This window comes from Hydra vulgaris, chromosome 06 (genome assembly GCF_038396675.1).
Source record: "Hydra vulgaris chromosome 06, alternate assembly HydraT2T_AEP".
NCBI classification, from domain to species: Eukaryota; Metazoa; Cnidaria; class Hydrozoa; order Anthoathecata; family Hydridae; genus Hydra; species Hydra vulgaris.
The window spans coordinates 12,163,414-12,175,448 of NC_088925.1; the positions used below are offsets into that span (position 1 = coordinate 12,163,414).

At 27.6% G+C, this 12,035-nt stretch overlaps 1 protein-coding gene across 1 annotated transcript in view; it reads left to right on the forward strand.

The window, feature by feature from the left end:
• LOC100210707 (cilia- and flagella-associated protein 74) overlaps window positions 1–12,035 on the forward strand; it is a 114,809-nt gene that overhangs the window by 24,806 nt on the left and 77,968 nt on the right. The window contains exons 10-14 of the mRNA XM_065799233.1: window positions 3,496–3,526; window positions 3,732–3,791; window positions 5,288–5,377; window positions 8,964–9,061; window positions 11,105–11,195. Coding sequence (XP_065655305.1) covers window positions 3,496–3,526; window positions 3,732–3,791; window positions 5,288–5,377; window positions 8,964–9,061; window positions 11,105–11,195 — 370 coding nt within the window. The remainder of the gene's footprint in view (window positions 1–3,495; window positions 3,527–3,731; window positions 3,792–5,287; window positions 5,378–8,963; window positions 9,062–11,104; window positions 11,196–12,035) is intronic.

Here is a 12,035-nt window from a genome sequence, read left to right on the forward strand (position 1 = left end):
ATGAATAAATAAATATTTCGCTGAATGAAAGAATAAATATTTCACTAAATGAACTAATGAAGGTGTCTAAACTCAAGGTGTGTAAAAGTAATTAATTTTTATTATTCTAACTAACTTTTAATAAGTAATAAATTACAGCGTTTTGGAACAGGGAATCGTTGATCTGGGTAGTTATATATTAGTTTGTCTAATTATGTGAGCTACTTTTATTTTGCAATAATTTTTTCTGCATTTTCAGATTACTCATCACTTCTCAGTCTGTAACGTTTTATTTTATAGTGAAGGTCATTTTTGAATGACCCTCACTATAAAATGAGGCAGTTTAGAATATTAAATAAATATTGTTTTTAATTTTTGCAATAAAATTTGCAAAAACAAAAGACAATTAGTACAAAAAGGGAGTTTATTGCACCAAGAATTAACTAAGGAATGATTTAAGAATCTTAAAAACTTCCCCAGATACACCATATGAAGCAAACTTATGGAGAAGACTAGCATGCCAAAACCTTATTGAAAGCTCTAGATATGTCAAGAGCAATAGCCCTAGCCTAGCTGCCTCCATCGAATGCTAAAAATGCTAGCCTAGCTGCCTCCATCAAATACTAAAAATGCTACACACATCGAATGCTAAAAAATGTCAAATGTGACTGAATGATAAAATCATTCAATCACAACAGTTAGCAAGTCAGCCGTAGAACAAGAAAGTTGAAAACTGTATCAAATGTCTGACAGTAAGTTCTTTGACTCAAGATGGGATGTTAGAGATTTGCTTATCAAAGACCTTGCTATCAATAAAGAGAATCAATAAATGGAGTGGTCAGATTGTTTTGTAGAGTTTTTATAAGTTGGATACCATTTTCCAGCAGGCAGGAAACAATATTCTGTCAAGCCCTTATTAAATAGGTTAGAGATAATCGAAGAGAGTTCTGGAGAACAGTTTTGTAAAACTATGACAGGAATGTTGTCTGGACCACAAGCTGTACAAGAGTTTAATTGAGATATGACTTTAGCAATGGAAGCTGGAGTGATTTGAATGTCCAACAGTTGTTTAAGCTGTTTAACTGGAACGAAAGGAAGAGTACGTCCATAAGGTTCAAGAGTCAAATTAGAAGTAATGTACTTTGCAAATAGTTCTGCTTTATCCTTGGGAGAGGTAATAAGATCGGTCCCATGAATGAGAGATAGAATGTTACACCTACCTTTGTTAATGATGCTGTTGAAGATTTTCCAAATGTCTCTAGAGCCTAATTTCTGAATTACGATACAAGGTTTTATAAACTGGGAATAATGAAGACAGCACCCTTTTGCATTGATTTCTTGCAATAATAAATAGGCGTTTGTTCTCAAGAGAGTTGTTCTTTTGAAAAAGATAAAATAAATTGTTACAATTAAATATAGCAGCTGCAAAAGAAGGTGAAAACCGTGGAGTAGAATGAGGCTTAACTCAAAACTCAGCTAGAAGAAATGAAACAATCAACAGGAAGGAATGAAAGTTTACATACCTGGCTGAGTCCAGTAGATTATGTAGGAGTTAATCTACTTTCATCTCTGTTTATGTCTTATCAACCATATGCAGGCCTTGTTTTAAATAAAAAATGCTTAATGCATAAGCTTAACTCAATATTTGTCAGCATAAAATTCTCTTTATTTTTATTTTTTAAAAACATATAGTTTTTTAAATTACTGCAATAATATTAATTACCGCAAAACGAGTTATATGTTATTTGACAGCTTTTTTATTATTACTATAAGGAAAAGTTTATTTTCTTTTATTTTTATATTAAAAATTAAATTTAATGTTGTATTTTTAAAAATGTTTGGTATAACCAAATTTCTTTCTTTTCTTGACATTTGCATAAATGAATTAAAATATGTTTTTAAAATGATAATTTCTTAAATTTCTAATTGCAACTTTGCAACTACAAATGATTTTAAAAATATTTATTTTAAATGATATTTAAAAAAAATTAGTGAGTAACAAAAATAAAAACTACATTAATTTATTTACTTTATCAAAGTTTATTAATTTATTATTTTATTATTAAAATTATATCGATGCATATATCCTTTATTAAAAAATAATTGCTGCAATTTAACTTGAGTTTTGTGTAAATTTTTGTAAAATGTAAAAAAAGTTTTTTTAAAAAGAATGTTTAACTTACATTTTGTGCAAATTTTTGATGCAGCCGTTTATTTAAAATTTAATTTTAAATTAAAAAAAAAATGTTTAGCAAGGGAAATGGAAAAAACAATTGTGGTAAAAATGACCTAATTTTTTTTTAAGAACAAATAAAATTTCAATATTGAATAATATTTAGTAACATTTTAAAATAAATTTGACAGTAAAGTTGAACCCAAGAACAAACTTTAATTTTGATAAACCTAAATGTATTTTTTAATTCAAAATTAAATTATATATATTTTTCTATCAGAATAAAGTTGTATATTTTTATTAAATTAGTTTTAAATTAAATCATATTTTTTTAATCAGAATTAAATTATTTTTATATGATCTTTGCTTCAAGCTTAAAAAATCAATCATTACAATAAAATAGAAACAAAATATTTTGAGTTTTTTTCATTAGTAAATAGCGCTTATATCAAACTTTTCTAACAAATATTTTTACATAAACGTCATTCAAAAGTTAATGTGACTTTTTTTAAAATTAATTACTTCTTTTATCTTACCACTTATTGAATAATTTAAAAGTTAAAAAATGAGATAAGTCGCTCAACTGATATTGCTTACTGCTTATGTAAAATCGCTTAAGGCGTACATAAATCGCTCTACACGTAATGCTTTAAAACAAGGCCTGATAAGTCTCCACATATGGTTGATACAATCTACTTTCTTTTTTGTTTGATCTCAGTGCCATCTTAAATCTTTGATTGGTGATCCAATGGTTATCAGTACCTCCTGATTGTGAATTTGTTTTTATGTTAAGTGTTTTAAAACCTTTGAAAATGCATATTTTGATTACTTTTCACTAAAATTTGACTCCTTTGTTCCATCCTTGGATAATTAAAATTTGATTCCTTTGTTCCATCCTCTGATAATTAAAATTTGACTCCTTTGTTCCATCCTCAAATAATTAAAATTTGACTCCTTTGTTCCATCCTTGAATAACTAAGATTTGACTCCTTTGTTTCATCCTTGGATAATTAAAATTTGATTCCTTTGTTCCATCCTCTGATAATTAAAATTTGACTCCTTTGTTCCATCCTCAAATAATTAAAATTTGACTCCTTTGTTCCATCCTTGAATAACTAAGATTTGACTCCTTTGTTTCATCCTTGGATAATTAAAATTTGACTCCTCTGTTCCATCCTTGAATCATTAAAATTTGACTCCTTTGTTCCTTTATGTTATTAAAGTTTGATTACTTTTGTTGCCATACTTTATTTATTTTTATGTTATTGTTTATTTTAATAATATTCATATTATTAAAATAAACAATAACATAAACATAAAAATATCCAAATATTCATTAATAGAGCATTGGAAAGAAAACAGAGAGAAAAAGAGGTAGTTTTTAAATTTTTTATAACTTTAACTTTTTTTTATTGTTGTGCAAAAAATTTTTTTCAATTTATACTCAATATAGGTTAGCATTGTTTACATAAAGAAAAAAGTTTGCTCTTATGCTCTTAGTTTTTTGTTAGTTTTCTTTTTTTTTTTTTTTACATTAGCTTTTGTGTTAACCCTGTTTGTTAAATTATAATTCATTTAGATTCAGGTGGCAAATAAGTTTTCTGATGAAAAACATATAACTCGACACAAAATGCAACAGGTAGATCTAGATAATCAAAAATATAACGTGTTAATTAGTTAAAAAATTATTTAACTTTTATTTTTCTAAAAGTTTATAGTCTCTACGTTTCAAAAGTTTATAGTGTCTGTGTTTTAAAAGTTTTAAGTCTCTGTTTTTCAAGATGTTTACATAGTCTATATATTTCCTAATGTTCAAATACTTTCTCTGCTCATTAATCAACGAGTACCCATGTGATTGCCATGGTAAGTTTCAGTTTACTCTAATTTTTTGTTTTGATTATTTCTTATAATTTCTATTAAGTGTTTAAAAACAATTTTTAAAATCTTAACTGACTTTTAAACATCAACAATTTAAATTTAAGTTATTAAAATATCTATAAAAAAAAATTTTATTTTATAATTACATCATCTATTCAAATTAGTAAAAATATTTTTAAAATTAAAATTAAAAGTTTCTATATAGATAAATAGACTTTACAATCAATGCTTCTATTACAGTCAATATTTATTGCAGCATTTATTCAAAACTTACATTTTATTTGTCAACATGGTTAAGACGAAATGTCTTCAATTTTTTCAAACCCAACTTATAAAAAAGTTTTCAAAACCAAACCATTTATAAGTTTATATTTATTACTATTAATATATTATATATTATTACAGTATTAATGTATAAGTATTTTTTTATTTATATGTTTTACAATTATAGTAATATCATAATTTTACTATTAAATTACTTTCAATTTTTATTCAGGTAAAAGAATTTCTCATTTTTGCTGTAACAAAACCTAATTATGTTGGCAGATGGTCTAGGAAATGTATCTAATGAGCATGAAAAGATACAATTTTAAACTTGATAACAAGTTTTTTTAAAGAACATTCATCCCCTAGACTTTAACATTTTTGTTAGTATTATTTCTAAGTGTTTTGGAACTTAAGAAAAATAAGAAGATATTTTAACAGGATATTAAGTCTAGAGGGAAATTTTCTGATGACTATTACCCTCCTCATCTTTCTCCATATGTTGTATTACCTCCCCACCCCTCCTCATCTTTCTCTATACGTTATATTATAAGTTAAATGAACTTGTTTCTCTATGCAACAGCCTTATTTGTCAAGGATCGTGTTTTAAATTTTGAAGGGCTGTGAGAGGTAACAACAATAATAATGAAAAAAAAGAGAAGTTTTCTTAATTGACCCCTCTGGCATTAGGAATGTGAATACAGTAAAAAAAAAATCTGTTTTTATAAAAAAATATATTTGATATTATGTTTAGATTTTAAAAATCATTTTAAAACACTTGATGAACCCAATAAAAATAAATAAACAAAATAAAAGTTAGAGTAAACCATAATTTACCCTGGCCGTTTCAGGAAAGCGCAGTGCAAAAGAATGAGCACAGTAGGTTGGAAGACACAGTTTAGTGTTTATGTAGTTTCTGTGTTAATGACATTTTTAACTTTCATTGATAGGGTTTTGATTACATGTATTTTGATATAAGAAGTTACTTTTCAGCGTGTATCTCGCAGGCGCCTAAAACCTAGAGGCCTTCCGTCTAGTGGAAGTGAGTCGGTGGAATATGGTGCAGATGTTGAAGATACTATTGTAAGTAAGATCCTATTGTTTGTAAAAATTTTTTAAAAATATTCATTATTATTTTCCTTTTTTTTTTAAAACTTTTTATATCAAATTTTGATATAATAAAAAAAATTTGTATATTTATAATGCTAGATTTCTGGCGAATAAAGTAGTTCTTTAACAAAAATATTTACTGATCATACCTGTCCTGAACTAATGACTTATTGTTCTATATTTACCAAATTATTGTCAAATGTGAAACTAATGTTGAAGCTATGACTTATTATTACATATGCAACATGTTCTTGTAAAATGTCAAACTAATGTTAAAGCTATTGACTCAATGTTCCATTTATAACAAATTATTGTAAAATGTCAAACTAATGTAGAAAGGCAAAGTTGACAAGTAAGATTTCTGATTTTTTAAGGGAAAAAAAAGTAGTTACTTTAAGAAACACATTTTTGAAAAGAATAATCCAAGTTATAAAAAGCTGATAAATACAAAGATAAAGTAAAAACAAATAAATATAAAAAAGAAAAAATATATATGTCGGAAAACCAATGTGAACTTTTTTTTTATATATCTTCGCTTCCAACAAGGCTGCAAGCAACCACTATTAAAGTTGAAGTTACTGGAAGAGAAAAGATGAAGTTTATAGAGCAAGATAATAATTGACAGACAGCTAAAAAGATTGCAAATTATACGAATCAGAAAAGTAAGATGAAGGAAGCAAGTTCCAAAGAACTGATGTTCGAGGAAAAAAACTAGAAGAATAAGAGTTTTTGGATCACTTAGGAACAGTCACAGTAAAAGGGTGAGACTTAATTATATAACAAGTAACACAAGAATGAATTTTAGTAGATGACACAAGAGACGCTAGCTCTTTAGGGCAATGCCCACTATAGTATTTGTAGAAAAGAGAAAGAGAAGCAACATTACAATAATGTGATAATGGTTTGAGTTTGGTCCAACTATGTTTACAATGCGTTTTTGCACCATGTCTCAAAGAGAAAGAGCATCATTGGAAGATTCACCCCAGATATGGCAACAGTACTCCTTACAAAAAGGGATTTGAGAGTTATAGAGATAAAAAATAGAATCCCGAGTAAGAAAGTGGCGAGCATGATAAAGAGATGCAACCTAAGCGGATACTGATTTTGCGATAGATTTGATATATGGTTTCCAATAAAGATTGGAAATAAGAGATAATTCTAGAAGATAAAGGGTAGATGACTCATCAATTACATTACCCTTCATAAATACAGGAAGATCTAAATTATTGCAATAATGATTGGCTGAAAAAAATAGGGTTTTATTTGAGTTAAAGTTCACTAGCCACTTGCTCTAGCAGAAATGAGATCCTTTTCAAGTTCAAATGCCCCCTTTGCTCTAGCAAAAAATAGGGTTTTATCTGAGTTAAAGTTCACCAGCCCCATGCTCTAGCAGAAATGAGATCCTTTTCAAGTTCAAATGCCCCCTCCAAGCAATCAGAGAGTGTTGGTTTTTTATCATGACAAGAATAAAAGGTAGTGTCATTAGCGTATAGCCTTATTCTTTCCACCTCTATCTAATGCACGATAAAAGTTATCGATTATTACTGTTAGAAAATCAGCTGTAGAACAAGAAGATCGAAATCCATATTGATGATCAGAAAGTAAGTTATTAAATTCAAGATAAGAGATTAAGTGTTAGTTAATTAAAGTTAAAGTTAATTCAAAAACCTTCTTTATGATAGGAAGAAGATTAATGAGACAGTAGTTGAACAAGTCAGATTGCTCTCCATAATTATTGAAAATGGGGATAACAAATGCTGCTTTCCAGCAGGCTGAAAAACAAGACTTTGGTAACTTGTTAAAGAGTTTTGAAAGTATGGGCAACAGCTCCGGAGAACACATCTGCAAAACTATAACAGATATGTAGTCCGAACAACAAGCTCTAGAAGAGTCTAAGCAGGAAATCACTTTAGATACAGAAGCTGGAGATGTGAATGTCAAGCAGTGGAGCTGTTTGTCGGCTATATCAGGAAGAAACAACTAGTAGAATCAAGAGATGTTATTGATAAAAAGTTCTTAAGAAACAATTCAGCTTTGTCTTTAGGTGAGGTGACAAAGTCTAAACCATAAAGAGAGGTGGAATAATAAATTTTAGAGAGATCAAACTGTGATTAGAAGCGTCTAAGGATAAGGGGCTTGATCAATTTGATCAGAAATAGCATCAAAAAGAGTGCTGTCTTGAGATTAAGGAGAGCGATATAGAACAAAGAGGAAGGCAATTGTGAAGTGGTGCTAAACAAAACCACATAAAAGAATAGTGTGTGGTTTCAAACCTAGTCTCTTGACAAATAATTGAATTCTTGCGAATGTAAATGCCTGAGCCAAGCATGTGACTATTGGAGTCTTTAAAAATTAAAGAATGATAACCATCAACACTAAAATCACAAGATGAAACAGCCAAACTCAAATTAATCTCACAAACAGCATGTAGGTCTGGTGAACTTTGAAAGAAATAAGACTCAATAGAAGAAAAGTTACTTCAAAGACCACGAATATTAGTGAATGATAGGTTTAGAGAACTTATAGTTTTTGGTACTTTAGTCATTTTTGCATTTGTTAAAGAACTTGACTCGCATAGATAAGAACTCCGTACACTATTTAATAGTCATGCATTGAGTCAAGAAGATCCAGCATTCAACATCCTAAATTGGAAACAATGTATTGTAAGTACATCTGTGCCAGCCTAATAGATGAAGAAGGGGTGTGAGGCTGGTTAACAGATATCTGTTTACCCCTTAAGTCTTTGCCTTGGAGGCCTTCTACAAGTCATTAGCCAGATGTGTTTAACATCTGCCCAAGATGAGTATTTTTATCAAGACATCATCTCTAGCCTTTACTCAACCAAGAGCCCCAAGGCTGGGGGTGTTTTATCTTGGAGTTGGCTTCTCCTAGCCTTTGTATAAAAAAGTGTATCCTACAAGGCAGCAGGACATGAAGCAGGTTGTACTGGGTTACACATTTCCAGTAGCAGGATAACCTGATGTTAAACTTATTAAAAATATTAAGCAGCTGTGGTGTAGTGGCTAGGATTCTGGTTTCAAAACTGGAAGTTCGTGGTTTGAAGTCTTCTCTATTCATATATGCAACATTAGTAAGGAGGGAGGCTTGAAATTTCTAGTTAAATGCTATTCTGCCATGCTCTGTGATAAGATAGATTCGGGATTCTATTTTTTATCGCTATGTACAAAGGATTGCAACTTAAAATAATAAATAAAGTAATGTGCCCTAAAAGCTTCTTTAAAGATAAGAGTTGCTCTAGAATTAAAGCTGATTTAAGGAGTGTTGTCATAAAGAATGTAATTATATAAAAATGAAATTTTACTATTTTAAAATCTTTTCTGATCATTAAAAAATAATAATGATTGAAAAAGTAGAAGGATGATAGTAAAATGGCAAATTAAATAGTTCTTTCAAAAAAATTGTGTTTTGTGGTATTTTAGTTTGTGTAAACTGCCTAATGTTTAAAAGAAATAATAGACAATGTACATTCTCCTAATTAAAAGCATTTTAAAAATAAGTTTAATAAACATCATAAAATAAAAAAATTATTATTATTTAGACCAGGCCTTCTCTACAATGCAGAGTTTCAACAGATGAAGATGCAGAGTTTTCTCCTTTTGGTCTTTCTACAAGAGATGAGGATGGAATTAATTCAAGGTATTTTAATGATTTTTTTAAATTTTTGAATGTTAGCAGTATTCTAGCATCCAAGTTAAAAAGTCCTTGTATAGTTATTTTATTTAAAATAAAATATTACTTGTTGTATTTTTCATATTTAAGATAATAAAATGCTTGCAGTTTGTTTACATCCAAGACAACAAGACTCTTGTAGTATTTTTACAGAAAATATAACCAAATAATTGTTGTAGTTACATTTTTTTGAATATTTTGCTTTTTTATCGTCAAGTTTATAACAACAACTACAAATAATAATCAAACATTAAATCTTTAATAAAAATACTTGCTGTTCTAAAATTATATTAGAAATTTTTTTTTTAACTTTAATGAAAATGCTTGCTATCCTATAATTATATTTTGAAATAAATTAATGCATTATCAGTACTTTAACTAATTGTTTCATGAAAAATTAAACTTTTTTTTAAACAGATTTTTTATTTATTCATTTTTTTAATAAATTTACTTACAATAATGTAGCAAGTAGCCACTAAATAAGTTTGTAGCTAACAGAAAGTTAACTGTTTGGAGTTAACAGAAATTAACTGTTTGGAGTTAACAGAAAGTTAACTGTTTGGAGATAACAAAAAGTTAACTGTTTGAAGTTAACTGAAAACAAAGAAAAGAGTTAAAAAAATCAGTTGTCAGAAGACTTGAAGAAAATTAAATGTGTCATTGTAAATCGGATGAGTCAGAGGAACGTGGCAGGACAGTAGGACAAGACAGGAGATAATTCTAAAGTACTGATGTTCAAGGAAAAAAACTATATGAACAAAATTTTTTTTCAGCATTAAGGAACAGTTAAAGAAATTGTTGCAGTAAAAGGAATTTACAAATTATTATGGTTGATGGAACAAACATTGTGTATTGATGTTCAAGGAAAAAACTAGACAAATAAAAGTTTTTAGAGCATGAAGCAGCAGATGCATTAAAAATATGCATAAAAAAATTGCAAAATGACGAGTTAAAAGAGAATGAGTCAGTGGAACAAGAGATTGAGCAACAACTATTTTAATATTTGTAGAAAAGAGAAAGAAATGCAACTTTACAACGATGGGACAGAGATATAAGCTTAGCAGCTGGTACAAGAAAATTTACAATGCAATTTTGGATCTTGTCTAAAAAATAAAGAACCTCAAGAACTAGCCCAATTATGAAAACAATGTTCTGTACAAGGACAAATATGTTTCATAGAAGTAGAGAATAGATTTAAGAGTAAAAAAGTGGTAAGCGAGAGGGAGGCAATTTTAGCTGATACTAGCTTTGCAGTAGATTGTATATATGGTTTCTATGAGAGGTCAGTAGTGAAGAATAATCACAGGAGATGTAAATTAGAGGTCATGGTAAAAGTTTTTTTGTTGTTGTTGTTTGTTCTACTGACCATAATGGAGCTTGATCATTACAAATATGCAATAATAATCTTGCTGTTAAGTCAAAATGTATTTTAATATTGTTGTTAGATGTTTTCAAAGAAATCGAATGACAAATTGAAACAATAGCAAAAATGTCAAAGTTTCAAGCTTTGCTTGAAACTATTTTAAATATGCAAATATTTTTAGTTATAACAAGACTAATAAATTAGTCAGTGACTTAGTTCTTTTTCCTTTATTGCTGTTTTTTGTTGAAAGGATATGCCAATAAAAACACAAAATAAAACAGATATCAGATATGAATTCAGCAATGCTACCTAAATACAAATGTGTAATCTATTATATAAAAAACATTTTTGTTTTGTTATTTTATGGTATTATTTATTAGTTATTTTATGGTATTATTTATTAGTTATTTAATAGTATTATTTATTAGTTTTTTTTATGGTATTATTTATTAGTTTTTTTATTTTTTTTGTTTATTTTTATAATATTGCTTATTTGTTTTTAGTTTTTAATATCTTATTAACAATTTAAAAATATTTTTAATAAAATGTTATAAATTAATGAATTTATCAAATCAATTATCAAATTAGGATATCAATTATCAAATTAGGATTTAGACTTTGATAAAAATATTTGTTTTTTTTTTCAGTGTTATTGAAGATACTGATGTTGTTGTTGAAAATGAAGATACACTTGCTGAACCTGATTTTGAAGGGTTGTGGAACTATGAATTACCTGAGGTAAATTAAATATTATAAATAATAATTTGATTTAAATGTTATAATTAATAATTATTAATGATAGTTATTGAAACATAAAAATATAAATATTATTAAATAATGATGATTAATGAAATTAATCATCATTATTTAATTATTGTAATATAGAAAAGAATAAAAAAATTATATTTAAGAATTATACACAAGCACAGCATTCAATAACTGGATTGTTGATTTTGTTGACATATTTTTTTGTAATTTTTATGCAGCAATTATATATTTTTTAGATCAATTATCTAAAATTTATTAGGTTCGAAAAGCTATTTTTTTTCACCAACACATATAAATTCTTAAAACAATACTCAATGAGATATTTACAAGAAATTTTTAAATATGTTAACATAAAACTAATTTTTTTGATTGTGTTTTTTAAATTTGTGATATTTTTTTCATTTACAATAATTTTTTTGAATGATAAATAATGTTTTAAATGTAATACCAGAAAAACATCACAAATGGCATTAATTAAAAAGTTAGTTCTGCAATATTATTTAAAAAAATTATCTTCAGAAGCCATGAAACTAAATACTTTTAAAACTAGGTCCCAACTAGCAGTTCAGAATAGTTTATTGACTTAAATATAAAGGCATAATCACATGTGTGTACATTGACTGACATGCAGGAATAGGTAAATGTACATTATTAAGTGGCTTATTTGGGTGTATAAAATTTACCTCTCTCAAGACTCCTAAATCTACAGTCAAGGAAGCAGCTTTCTTCTATTTAGGAAGCAACTCTTTTTTTTAAATTTTAAACTCTCAATCCTAAATTGAAAAAAACAAACCTTTTTGTTGAATGCTT